Consider the following 13,986-nt stretch of genomic DNA (forward strand, 5'->3'; position numbering starts at 1 on the left):
TTAAACATGTATAACAAAGATATTTTTTTAAAGTTCTGAACACTCCGTAGTCTAAGTTTATAACTAGTTTTAATTTCACAAAGACGTTTATCGTGTGGTGATTGGTTATGTGGAGGAAGAAAAAGGAAGGATAGGAACTGGGGGTTTGGTACGTCAGACAGAGACAGCACGCATGCAATAAAGACAGCCTGCTCAGATGAACATCCATTGAATTCTGTGTTTGTTTCTCCAAACACCAGATAATGAACCCAACATTTAGACAATATTTAAGTTAAACCTGTGCGATACCCATTCATACATCCAGTTTTTTGGAGCCTCGTCACACCTGCCATAAAGTTCTCTACACTGAACGTACACCTGGGGACCCCTCACTGCGAGGGAGCAGCGCTACCGCCACACTACCATGCATGTTTAATACCTGCTTTAATGCATTTCATTCTGAAAATATCAAGTATTTATCTTAGCATTCTAAATTTTCAGAGAGCAGGAATATCATGAAGTGAATGTATTTTGTGCGGCAATCGCTGCCTGCTCCTCCTCTTAGTGTAGAGGAAGTCAGTTTAAGAAGCGCATAGCGATTAACATCTGGGTCGGGGAACACTTAAAGCATTTAATGTGCTACATTAACTTATAACGGGATTTGAGAAAATCTAGTAAATTAAACATTGATTTTAGGGTGAAGTTTAGTTTACAACAGTCTACTTTAATTACAAAATAAACTGAGAATAAAGTGGAAAAGTCGACTTTAATCTCGACATAAGCGTCGAGATTGAAGTGGAAATGTTTAGAATAAAATCAACATGTCAACTTTATTCTCGACATAATAGTTTTTTTTCTTCCCCGTGTCCATATTTTTTTTTCTTCACTGCGGCCCTAATACGATTCCGTAGGGATATACCACAAATAGCTTTATAAATGCAAGTTGCAGTTTTATTATTTATGTATATAGCTTAGCTTGAAGCAAGGTCCGTATTAATGCAATTTGCCTTAATGATGGTTCAGTCGGTAAAGATTTCATCACCAAGTTGCACTTGTTTTATTTTATTTTTATTTGGTGAATACTGTGTAATGCACCTGGGCTTGAAGTCTTGAAGTAATAGTATTATTACTGGAAGTTGCACTATTATTTATTTTATAGTTATTATTTATTAGTTTAAATATTATGCAGTTTAATGATGGTAAAGTTGTTTAATGTGTCATTAGACATAGATTGTTAACATTAACAGAAAGTGTAGTTAGTTTACAAAAAATATTTACTATTTATTCCTTTTCTAAGATATGTTCAGAGCAATACAACTTTTGACAAGCACTTCTGGATATTTTACTAAGTCTAAATGCCTCTTTGGATGGTTGAAAATAGGTTGTCAAAATTTTAGTTTAAGTTGTTTGCAAAATTTGTTCAATAAAAAGGTTCTATATTTTGACTGCAACTGTCATGTAATGTGATTCCTTCTCTTCATTAGTGCCATCCCCTTGAAAACTATCACTTTATGGGGCCATGCAAACCTGTATTAATACTTGTGTGCACATTAAAATGTTTTGTTGTACAATGTACAATTCTCATGACAGTGGACTAGGTTATTCTTAGCCAGCCTACCGCAGTAATTGCAGTGGAAAATGTGGTTAACATCCACTCATGCATGGGGAAAAAAAATACTGTTGAATACTGTGAAACCAGTATAATTTTGAAAAATACCATGATATAGAATTTTGGTCATACCACCCAGCACTAATCAACACACTTTAACGTCATTAAAAAAATTAGTGCAGTTAACACAGATTCTTTTTGACCCTACGAAATTCCCATAGTTCAAGCTGAGCCTGCAAACTGAATGTGCGCCACTCCAGCCTTCAAGTTATTTCTCGTAGAAGTCACTCCATATACATAATTGTTGAACGATGGAAAACGGTCCATTAAATGGGAAGTTCAGTTTCAAAACTTGCCAGACGGCTCACTTAATAAAACTAAGGTTGTGTGTTACTGTCAAGCCGAGTTTAGTTATCACCAGAGTACAAGCAACCTACAATATCTCATGCAAGCCAAGCACTCAGTTTATACTAATAGCATTAGCACGGGTATTATGCGACAGACCACGCTTGACAGTGTTTGGCAGAAACCAATGGACGTGTCAACCTCCAGCAAATTAACGGTAGCAATTGCTAAATGGATAGCCACAGCATGCAGGCCGATTTATATAGTGTAGGACGAAGGTCTGTGCGACATAATTCGGATCGCGTCCAATGACCCAACTTATGAATTACCCTCGAGAGCCACAGTCGTAACTAGTATAAACAAGTTGTATGATTCAGAGAGGGCAAAACTAGCTAAGGAGTTGGAGATCAAGGAGACGGTCACCCTTACTGGTGACTACTGGACATCACTTGGAAATCTTAGCTACCTCAGGGTTACAACCCATTATATCGATGAACAATGGGAACTGCATTCACATGCTTTGACGGTCATGAAAACACTGGACAGACATCATGCCGAAACACGTGCCAAACATTTTATGGATGTAACAAAGCAGTGGAACGATGAGAATGAAGTAAGCACACTCAGTAAAGATAGTGCACAAAACTTAATTTCAGTGGTGAGACAGCTGCCTTTCAAACACTTACCATGCATCGCACACAGCATTCAATGTTCTGTCACAGTGTCTCTGCAGAATAGTGCATTTGACGGCGTACTTTCCAAATGCCGAAATGTGGTAAGGTACTTCAAGCACAGTCCATCAAATACTGCAAAACTTGAGAAACAGCAAGTCGTGCATGGCCTGAAGACAGACACTCGTACAAGATGTGCCGACTAGATGGAACTCCACTCTGGAGATGGTGAAGCGTGTGCAAAGAAACAAACAACCACTAAGAGATGAACTAGCCCTACATAAAACTAACGTGGTCATGCCAAGAAATGCTGAGCTGGAGAAACTTCAGAAGCTGGAGGCATTACTCGAGCCCTGCAAGTAAAAACACATTTTTTTTTTTTTTTTTTTTAAATCTTCTAGCAATCTCGCACACTGTCATTGAAAAATGTGTCTCCCCATCGGTCATTAAATATACATAGTGGGAGTGTGGAGTCTATTACTTTAGCAGCAAGTTCTTTTTTCATACTGTTGGATATTTGACCAGTCCTTTAGCATATGGTTTGTCATAAGTTGGATTGATGTTTATGCCATTTTAACGTAGTAAATATGAGTGGGCCAAATTTTGTGAAGGGATGTTCATCTTTTGCGATACAGTACGCAATGTTTACTTTGATTTTAAGAACCTCCTCATTAACTTTTATTTTTTACAGATAATGACATGCCATGTGGGTTTTTTATTTACTTTGTTTTCTGAAAGGCTATGCTTATATGTTATTCCATTTTAAAATCGGGTTTCCAGTAATGTACGGCATTGTGCCTGCCAACATTTCTCCTGATGCTTATCAGTACCTGCTAAACATTGGCTTGATCATAAAAAAAGACTGGGGAATCTTTTAGTCACTGTGTGTTAAACTGGTACGTTTTTTTCGTCAGATAATAAGACATTTAGTGGCAGGGTCCGCCCTCTTCACATGACGCAACAGTAGTAGTGCAGAGTAAGTTGGATTAGAAGGGGGGCTTGCCATCCTCTACTCGTGGCCTATTCTCTCCTGTGAATGTTGTGATATTACATTACAGTACATCCACAAAGAATGTTTTTTAATTGCAAATTCAATTAAAAAAAAAAATCGTTGCACTGTACAGACCTAATAAAGTCCAGTTATAGTTAAGTATGACTACCTCTATGGAATCCTCAAGTCTATCTTACAGATGTTTTGGTATTGTTTTTTATGTATGAGTGAATACAAATGCATACAAGGCCCTCACAAGTTAATTGATATCGAATTGATTTTGGGAGACACTTTACTGAACTCCTTGGAGGAGAGAAGTTTGTTTCATGTTCAGTGGTGCTGCCCACTTTATGCCATCTGTCTCGGGTGATGGAGAGTTCAGAGGATGACTCTATTGTTTTACAATATGCCCAATTGTTTGTTTTCTATGTTCAACATCGCACAACCCTAGAGTATGAGTGAATAAAGCCTCCTCATAGTTGAAGTTTTGTGTTTTTTCCCTCTTGTTCCAGTTACCTGAATACGTGAAGTAAATTTATAAGCCCTTATATTGTGTCCATTCTTCTTAATATGGTTCGATTGCGCTTAAAAATCTTTGTGGTAAAATTTCAACATTAAAAAAACAATAAATTTGAGATTAATCATGATTAATTACACAAAGTCATACGATTAATCATGATTAAACTTTTTGATCGCTTGACAGCACTAATACATACATACATATACATACATATACATATATATACACACATATACATATATGGTTGAAATAGTTTACTGTCAAATAATGCAAAGAGTACGCAACACGTGTTTCGCCCTAATTCTGGGCTCATCAGGCGTACACACTCTACTGCACTCCCTCTCGGGAATCGAACCTCGGACGTCAGCACCAGAGGCGAAGCCCCTAGCGTTGCGCCACGGCGTGTGGTTCGTTTATTTGACAGCATGTAGATCGGGGTAATTACATTCACGGCATTCGTAGTCTGTGTTACAATCTGATTGTATGGGTGGTTACCTACCAGGTAATGCTTGCGAGGTTTGATTCCCGAGAGGGAGTACAGTGAGTGTGTACACCTGATGAGCTCAGAATTAGGGCGAAACACGTGTCGCGTACTCTTTGCATAATTTGACAGTAAAACTATTTTCAACCATTCTATGATCTGCTTCTCGCAACTGAAAGAGGGCACCGTGGCTGATGTTAGCCGACTTGCTGACCAATCTCAAGCGTTACCTGGTAGGTAACCACCCATACAATCAGATTGTGATTCAGACTACAAATGCCATGAATATATATGTGTTTCCTGCGATTCGATACGACGTCCTAAAGATCATAACTAGTAGTCTATCTTCGGCTATAGTTCCTTGTGCTTTCAAACACACAGTTGTACATCCAATTCTGAAAAAACCTGATTTAGACCCTGCCGTTCTTTCCAATCTTCGTCCAATTTCCAAACTACCTTTCTTGTCAAAAATACTAGAAAAAGTAGTTTATGAGCAATTAACTCATCACTTACAGGACCATCAGGTAATGGACCTTTTTCAGTCAGGCTTTAAGCCCCAACATAGCACAGAAACCGTGCATTTACGTGTCCTAAATGACGTCCTTTTGGCATTGGACTCAGGACTTCATGTGATTATAGTTCTTCTCGAACTATCTGCTGCGTTTGACACAATCGATCATGGCATCATGATCTCCCGACTCGAATCCTGGGCTGGTGTATCTGGCTCAGCCCTCGACTGGTTCAGATCATATTTCTGCAACAGGACTCTTAGAGTCATGTTGGACGATTTTTCATCTGAATCAGTCCTACTCCCATGTGGGGTCCCCCAGGGTTCCATTTTGGGGCCACTACTTTTTTCAATCTACATTCTGCCTTTAGGTGCAATTTTTAGAAAACATGCAATTTCATATCATCTATATGCTGACGACTGCCAAATTTATTTTTCCCTTAAGCCAACTGACTCCACCAAATCTCTCCTCGACTGCCTATCTGACATTAAGGATTGGCTGGCTATAAATTTCCTTCACCTGAATGATTCAAAAACCGAGGTCATTGTTTTTAGTCCCGACTACAAACAGATTCCATCTTTTGGCCTCGACTCTCTTCCCACTCCAGTAACTTCATCTGTCTTTAATCTCGGAATCAAAATGGATTCATTCCTGAAAATGGATGCTCAAGTCAACCGCACAGTAAAATCCTGTTTTTTCCAGCTCAGGCGTATCGCCAAACTCAAGCCTATTCTGTCTAACCATCTCCTGCAATCAGTAATCCATGCATTTATTACGTCCCGGCTTGATTACTCTAATTCCTGCCTTTATGGTATCAGCAAAGCCACTCTTTCTAGACTACAACTGGTTCAAAATGCGGCTGCAAGGCTTCTAACAGGAAGTGGCAGAGGCCAACATATTACTCCAATTTTAAAAACCTTACATTGGCTGCCGGTTAGATTCAGAATCGATTTTAAGATACTCCTCTTAACTTATAAGGCATTAAATGGTCTAGCCCCCGCCTATTTGAGTGTTTTGCTCCATCGATACAATCCCCCTCGCGCTCTTAGATCCGCAGATCAGCTCCTTCTAACCGTTCCCAAGGCACGTTTCAAAGCTCGTGGTGAAAGGGCTTTCTCCATCGGTGCACCCAGGCTCTGGAACTCCCTACCCTTAGTGGTTAGGCAAGCCACTTCAGGTGCCACATTCAAATTACGCTTAAAAACGCACTTCTTCACATTGGCTTTTAATTCTTAACTTGTTTCATTTTCTGCTTGTTTTTCGCTATTTTCTCTATTTTATTGGATCCTCTGACCTGTTTTTAGTTTTTAGTTCAAATTCTCTCTTAATGTCTGCTTTAATATTTTGTTTTTAGTCCTGTTTGTTTTAACTGTACAGCGCTTTGGTCGGTTGTAATGCTGTGTTTTTAAGCGCTCAACAAATAAATATGGTATGGTATATATATATATATATATATATATATATATATATATATATATATATACACACACACACACACACACATATACACACATACATACATACATACATTTTATATACATATGCATACATATATTTTATATATATACACACACACACACACACACACTCACATACATACATACAAAAAACATCTGCAATACCTTGTTGGAACCCCCAAAGAAGAGATTTGGGTGAATAAAGAAAATGTCACCTTTAGTTTTACCTAATAACAGTTCAGTACTGCACTTCACAATTTAAGACAAGATAAAAATAAGAAAATAAAGGTATAAACATTATAATTAATTCTTTGAACAGTCTGCTATTTTATTAAGGTGTAAACAAAAATATTTTTGTTTGTGCTTTTCTTTGGTGTCACACAAGCAAATCCATTTTGACTACACCAGTTAAGAATGAACTTAAAAGTATTAGGTAAAATCTACTGTACCTGGATTATATATAAAAAGTCTAGAAATTAAACAGGTGGAGGATAATTATAGTTACACTAGTAGAACCACTGCACATAAAGGAATTTCACTGAAACTTTTAACTGTTTAATTAAATAAACAATGAAGCCCAAAACAAAAAAATAACAGTACCTTGTCAGCACACATGGACACCTTGATGTCCTGTTGACTGATTTCATAGTGACGAATGTTGCCCACATAATTCCCTGCCAGCTTCAGAATATCAGCAGATATGTACTCCAGCACAGCCACAATATAAAGAGATACATGGTAATCTATTTTATAGCCAAGAACCTCCTGCAATGGGGAAAAAAACATTTAGAGAATGTCAATATTATAACTAGAAGAAAAATCATGAGAACTAATAAAACTGTGCTGTTAATATCAACAATTTCAGACACCAGCTTCTGTATATATTTTTTTTAAATTTACTCCCTTTTAGACTACAAAGAGTTTACAAAGACATTAATTTAGACTAAGGTATAAATAGAAAACACTATACTGTAATATGTTTTCTCTCTCTGTGTCTGCAAAATTACCTTTGCTGTAATGCCCATCATTCCATATTTCTGTACTTATAATGGATCTTCATTTTAGTGTTAGGTTTTTCTAGATATTCTCATTATAAAGTGCAAAATGGATGGACAATTAAAAAGAAATGAAAACCACGATTCTGGTTTGAAACAATTTCAATTAATATTTATGATAAAAAAGGCAAACATTCAACACACTCAACTTTAATTCACAAAGAATTTAAAAATGCTAGCTTCAAATGAAACTGTAAAATTTAACAAAATAAGTCATGGAAAATAGCATTTTTTGAGGGAAGAAATATTAATGACTGAGCAGTATTCGCACATTGTGCATTTTCTGTCTTACTTTGGTAATCATTTTATACAGAGGGCTACTTCAAATATGAAAACCTAAATTATGCACCTTCAGAAGTGGATGAATTTTATCCACAGGCAGCAGCAATGGGTTCCTCCTCTTGCGTTTTTCAATTGCTGACAGAGCATCAGCAATTGCCCATTTGTCAATTGGATGTGGAAAAGTTTTCTGAACACGCTCCTAAGAACAATGTATAATAAAATATATTAATCTAAATCCTGCAATGCATAACTAAACAAAAATTAACATAGGATTCTCTAGGTCAATAAACTGATACTGTCAAAATGTATAGTACATACGCCTGATATGAGTAGGAAAAAAAAGGGCTCCGGAGTCAGTACATAAAAACTTTAACTCCAAATCCAGCTCCTCAATTTCAGGTACAACCAACTCCAACTCCTTTATTTGTAATTAGACAAATATATTTACTACGTTGATTGAAAGAACACCGCATACAAGCTATGCTGCACTTCATTACTGCCAGCATGAATCATCAGGAAAGTTTTTAGCACTCTGACCTATTAAAGTTTGGCTTTAAATGTTGTAGCAACATTGTTTTATCTTACAAACACTGGGTAAATATAAGACTAAAGTTAGAAAACTAAAAAAGACCTTATATTATCAAGATTCTAGAAAAAAAAGCAGTTTAATCAAATCAGTATATGTGAAATTGGATATTTAAATACATTACAATTTACGTTTATTCAAAGTCCAATAACTCAATTATTGCTTCCGACTTGGACTCGACAGCCCTATGAAAACTGGCACTACAAGAATTAGAAAATTTATATTTTAACAAATTATGAGACAGTAAAGATAATTCTGTGCTCTTCCTCTGAACCCTAAAATAATCTGACTATAATGTGTTGTATATGTCCCAACAATCCATCCAAGATTGTGTCACAGATGCCAATCTACTGAATAACAAATATTTAACAGAGCACAACCTTACCCTTGTATTATTATTATTCTTTAATTTAATATTATTTATTGTATCAGTATGCTGCTGCTGAAGAATGTGAATTTCCCATTGGGATTAATAAAGTATCTATCTATCTATCTATCTACCCACACTGAAGTAAATAATAATAATACTTTACATTTATATAGCGCTTTTCTCACAACTGAAAGCACTTTTACATAGTCAGTGGGAAGCCACTTCAATTACAACTAATGTGTAGAATCCGCCTGGATGATGTGGTGGAAGCCATTTTTGCACCAATAAGCTCACTACACATTAGCTGTTAGGTGGTGAAGTGGTGACAGATAGCCAGTTAGAGACAGACAATGATTAGGGTGCCAGAATGTATAGACTGAGGTAGGCCATTTAGACAGGATATCGGGATACACCCTACTCTTTATGAAAGATGCCCAGGGATCTTTTATGACAACCAAGAGTCCGAAAATCGGTTTTACGTCTCATCTAAAGGACAGTGCCATTTTTACAGCACAGTATCCCCAGTCACTGCACTGGGGCATTGGATCCATATTCAAACCACATGGTAACTGCCCTCGGCTGGCTGCGGCAACACCTCTTCTAGGAGCAACCAAAGTTTTTCCTGGTTGGTCTCCCATTGAAGTACTGGCCGGGCCCAAACAAGCTTAGCTTCAGGTGGATTATAAGGTAAGACCTACCCCTGATTGATACAACATTCCATCAGAGGGTACATTCATGCATGAACATACAATCACTCATATTGTTCCTCTATTGACCAACAAAGATAACTGCTGGAATCATTTTACACCTGAACAAAATGCCTTGTTCTGCTTACATGCAGCAGACACAAATCTTTAGAGTAAATGGCTCTTTAAACATACAAACAAAAAATGCCAGCTGAATAAACTCAACCACTACTAATTCATATTGTCAATGAATATAAAATAAAAATGAAGAATGAACAGAATTAAATAAACTGACTAAAAATGTGCCCCATAGCATAATTAATGGAAACAACAAAAAGGCAAGCAATTTAAATGGTCACAGAAAAAGCATTTATATAATTTATTTTGCATACAAGAGAATGAAACACTCAAACCCATTTACAGAAGTGAGAGGAATTAATAAATAAAAAATGGAAGTTAGGTAGTTGTTTGTATCTCCTCTAGATAGTATGTATGGTGAGAAAATCCTTTTTAGTACTGTGAAATTTGTATCTAATTAGAGGTGGGCGGTATGACCAAAATTCTATATCACGGTATTTTTCTAAATTCTGCCAGTTTCACGGTATTAGACGGTATTTTTTTCCCCATGCATGAGTGGATGTTAACCACATTTTCCACTGCAATTACTGCAGTAGACTGGCTAAGAATAACCTATTAGACTGTTATGAGAATTGTACATCATACAAAAAGACATTTTAATGTGCACACAAGTATTAATCCAGGTTTGCATGGCCCCATAAAGTGATAGTTTTCAAGGGGGTGGCACTAAAGAGAAGGAAGCACATTGCATGACAGATGCAGTCAAAATATAGAACCTTTAATTGAACAAATTTTGCAAAAGCTTAAACTATGGTTTTGACAACATATTTTCAACCATCCAAAGAGGCATTTAGACTTAGTAAATTATCCAGAGGTGTTTGTCAAAAGTTGGACTGCACTGAACATGTCTTAGAAAAGGAATAAATAGTAAATATTTTTTGTAAACCAACTACACTTTCTGTTAATGTTAACAATCTCTGTCCACTGACACGTTAAAGTGACTTTTTAAACAGTTTTACCATCATTAAACTGCATAATATTTAAACTAATAAATAATAATAAAATACATAATAGTATTACTGATAGTTGCACCATTACTTCAAAGCTTCAAGCCCAGGTGCATTACACAGTATTCACCAAATTATGTGATGACATCTTACCAACTGTACCATCATTTAGGCAAACTGCATTAATATGGACCTTGCTTCAAGCTAAGCTATATACATAAATAATAAAAACTGCAACTTGCATTTATAATGCTGTTTGTGGTATAGTCCTATGGAAGCGCATTAGGGCCACTGTGAAGAAAAAAAAATATGGACACGGAAGAAAAAAACAAACCATATGTCAAGAATAAATTCGACATGTTGACTATGTCAAGATTAAAGTCGATATTTCCACTTTATTCTCATAGTTTATTTTATAATTAAAGTAGAATGTTGTGAACTAAACTTCATCCTAAAATCAATGTTTAATTTACTAGATTTTCTCAAACCCCGTCACAAGTTAATGCAGCACATCAAATACTTTGTGTTAAGTGTTGCCCGACCCAGTTGTTAATCACTACGCTTCTTAAACTGACTTCCTCCGCACTAAGAGCAGGCGCCTGCAGCAATCACCGCACAGAATCCATTCACTTCATGATATTCCTGCTCTCTACCAAAACCCCAGTTCCTATCTTTCGTTTTTCTTTCTCCACATTACCAATCACCACACGATAAACGTCTTTGTGAAATTAAAACTAGTTAAAAATATCTTCGTTATGCATGTTTAATTATGCCAACCATTCAGAGTTGCGCCCATGTCTGAACGAGTCGCCAGCACAGGATGAATACAAGCAAAACATACACTAGCAATTACAAAAACATGTACAACTTGGCTTGCAGTATTATCCAGTAGTATAGAAACAGTATTTACACATCTGACCTTTTAAAACTAAAGTATCTCCAGGCGACGGACGTGACTCCTTTTTTTCGGCAAAAGTTCTTCTGTTCATCATGTTCAACTTTTAGTTCAGTTTCGGAATAGTCTCTGTCCATTTTCACCGTGCGGCATACCTATGCTACCGCCCACTATTTGGTGGTGTAGCTGTGAAAAAGAGCCCTAGTGCAACAAATCTGTGTTTAGCGATGTAGCAGTGAAAAAGGTCCCCACTTGAACAGTTTCCCGCTGCGCCATGTTCCGAACGTCGTTTAGGCAATTTAAACCAGTGTTGCGGTATAAGAAAAATCCATATCATAAAAAAAATAAAAAACGGTTTTCGGTATGAACGGTATACCGCCCAGCACTATATCTAATATATATATAATTTTATTCCCGTGTAAGAATGTTGTATACAAATAGCAGCATTACCAAACTAAAACACATATATATACCACTGCAATGTATTAACTGTGATGTAATCCACATTCTCAAAAATATCACATATTCTAATGTTTTTATAGACAATAACCTTTTCACAATCACCCATACCTACAAATGAACTAATTATTACCTCTACATCTTGGATCGTGCGTGGCTGTGCCACACATAACATGTTCAGCAGCTGTAGAATGAGGACTTCAATATACTGAAGGCCATCTTCTTTGGCTGAAAGGCTTGGATGTACTTGTTTCTGGACCTGTACGATAAGAAGGAGAAGTGGTTTAATAAATATATTTCAATTGTTGAAATCTTTTAAAAGCAAGTTCATTCTTATTTTTCTTTATAGCTACAGTAGCTCAAATATATATCACAGACAACGTTAAATATACATTTCTACAGACCCAGTGAGAAACACTTAAACATGTACATTATACACAAAAAAAAAGAAAGAAAGAAAGCCTTTAGTAAGCCTTTTGTAAAATTATAAACATCACCTCAGAGCCTCTTATACAGCAGAGCAACCAGTTCCAAATTTAAAAAAAAAAAAAACAAAACTTCACTAACCATTTCATCCTGGGTGTTCTGGAAGACAGACTTTTAGAGATATTCAAATGAAACCATAGTAAAATAAAAGTCACAAATGAAAGGCAATGAATGCCATTAAGTCTGCTTTTCAATTCAACTAAAGCCGATGTCACATTATGTGATTGAAAATCGCAGAGCATGTCACATTTACCAAATGAGCACCAATCATCCAGTGCAGTCGTGCTCCCCCCTTTTTCTGACAGCCAATAGTGTGGTGTCTGACGCGCTTTACAAAGGGTTAACAGCTACAGCAAGTTCAGCCGCAGTCTTTGCCATTTAATTCTTTTTCCATTCTGTTATGGTATGTAAAATACAAGGCATCAGACAGACAAGCTTCTCTTGCATTATGAGGTTAAAAATGTGTGTTCCTTATTCTTCGTTGCTACATTCATGCATTGTCCTTCCGGATGAGCATTAATTAGTTCATTTGGTTGACTACTCTCCTACGTAAACAGCCCACTCCCTCAACTAACGAGACAATCAAACATGTTGTGGGGAACAGCCCGGACACAGACAGGTAGACTTCATAGTTTCACCCAACATACGTTTATTTACAATACAATAGTGCACACAACCCAGTGCCGCAGCACCAATCACCCCTTTAAGTCATTGGCCACACTCACAATGCCTTTTAGTCTTTGGTCCTCTTCCACCCGACTCTCGCTCCTGACTGGAGGGAGGCGGCCCCTTTTATTCCCCCCGGAAGGACTCCAGGTGGATCCTGAGGGCTCATAGCCACACCCCTGTGTGGCGGAAGCTCCCATGGTGAAGCCGGAAGTCCACCAGGTGTCTTCAAGTCTCTTCCCCCAAGTAATTCCCGGTGTGGCGGAAGTACTGAGGGCCAACACTCCCAAGGCATTGGGGCGCACCCTGGCGGTGACCACGGGCCCCTACAGGGTTGAGCTTCCAAGCTCTGTACCCGTGGTCCCCAAAGCCACCAGGGAGGACGCCCTCTCGTGTCCTGGAGGAGGCACAAGCCCTCCTCCACTCCTCCTAGGCGTCCCGGCCGGGCACCACAATGTTGGGTTCAGTCATTAGTAGAGCCATTAAAACAAATCAATATAGCGATTTTTATTGATCCTTTCACGTCAGTTCAATTTTCAAATCACAGTATTGGACATCCATTTTCAGGAACCAAGCAGCTGGCAAATGTCCTAGTTCATGAAGTATGTTGAGTAATTTTCCCATCAAAACAAAAGCAACGTGCTAAAGACTAACAGTTTATTTAGCCATCCTTTTGGCAAGTGGCATGGAGGCAAAATACAGCAAGACTGATCATTTTAATCTATATTACACTGAGATTGGACAGAAGACACACAGTTCTCTACAGAAAGGTAAAATCGTACTTACTGCAAGGTACTATATCACGGTGAGCATGATAAACCAAACTATGATGAGCAGTCCCCTTTGGTGGAGTA

The 13,986-nt window shown here is 37.5% G+C and overlaps 1 protein-coding gene across 1 annotated transcript in view; it reads right to left on the reverse strand.

The window, feature by feature from the left end:
• sos2 (son of sevenless homolog 2 (Drosophila)) overlaps window positions 1–13,986 on the reverse strand; it is a 120,031-nt gene that overhangs the window by 52,403 nt on the left and 53,642 nt on the right. Inside the window, 3 exon segments of the mRNA XM_051919939.1 lie at window positions 7,163–7,327; window positions 7,967–8,098; window positions 12,114–12,239. Of these exon segments, the coding sequence (XP_051775899.1) occupies window positions 7,163–7,327; window positions 7,967–8,098; window positions 12,114–12,239 (423 nt within the window).

The sequence above is a fragment of the Erpetoichthys calabaricus genome, chromosome 16 (genome assembly GCF_900747795.2).
Source record: "Erpetoichthys calabaricus chromosome 16, fErpCal1.3, whole genome shotgun sequence".
Lineage (NCBI taxonomy): Eukaryota > Metazoa > Chordata > Cladistia > Polypteriformes > Polypteridae > Erpetoichthys > Erpetoichthys calabaricus.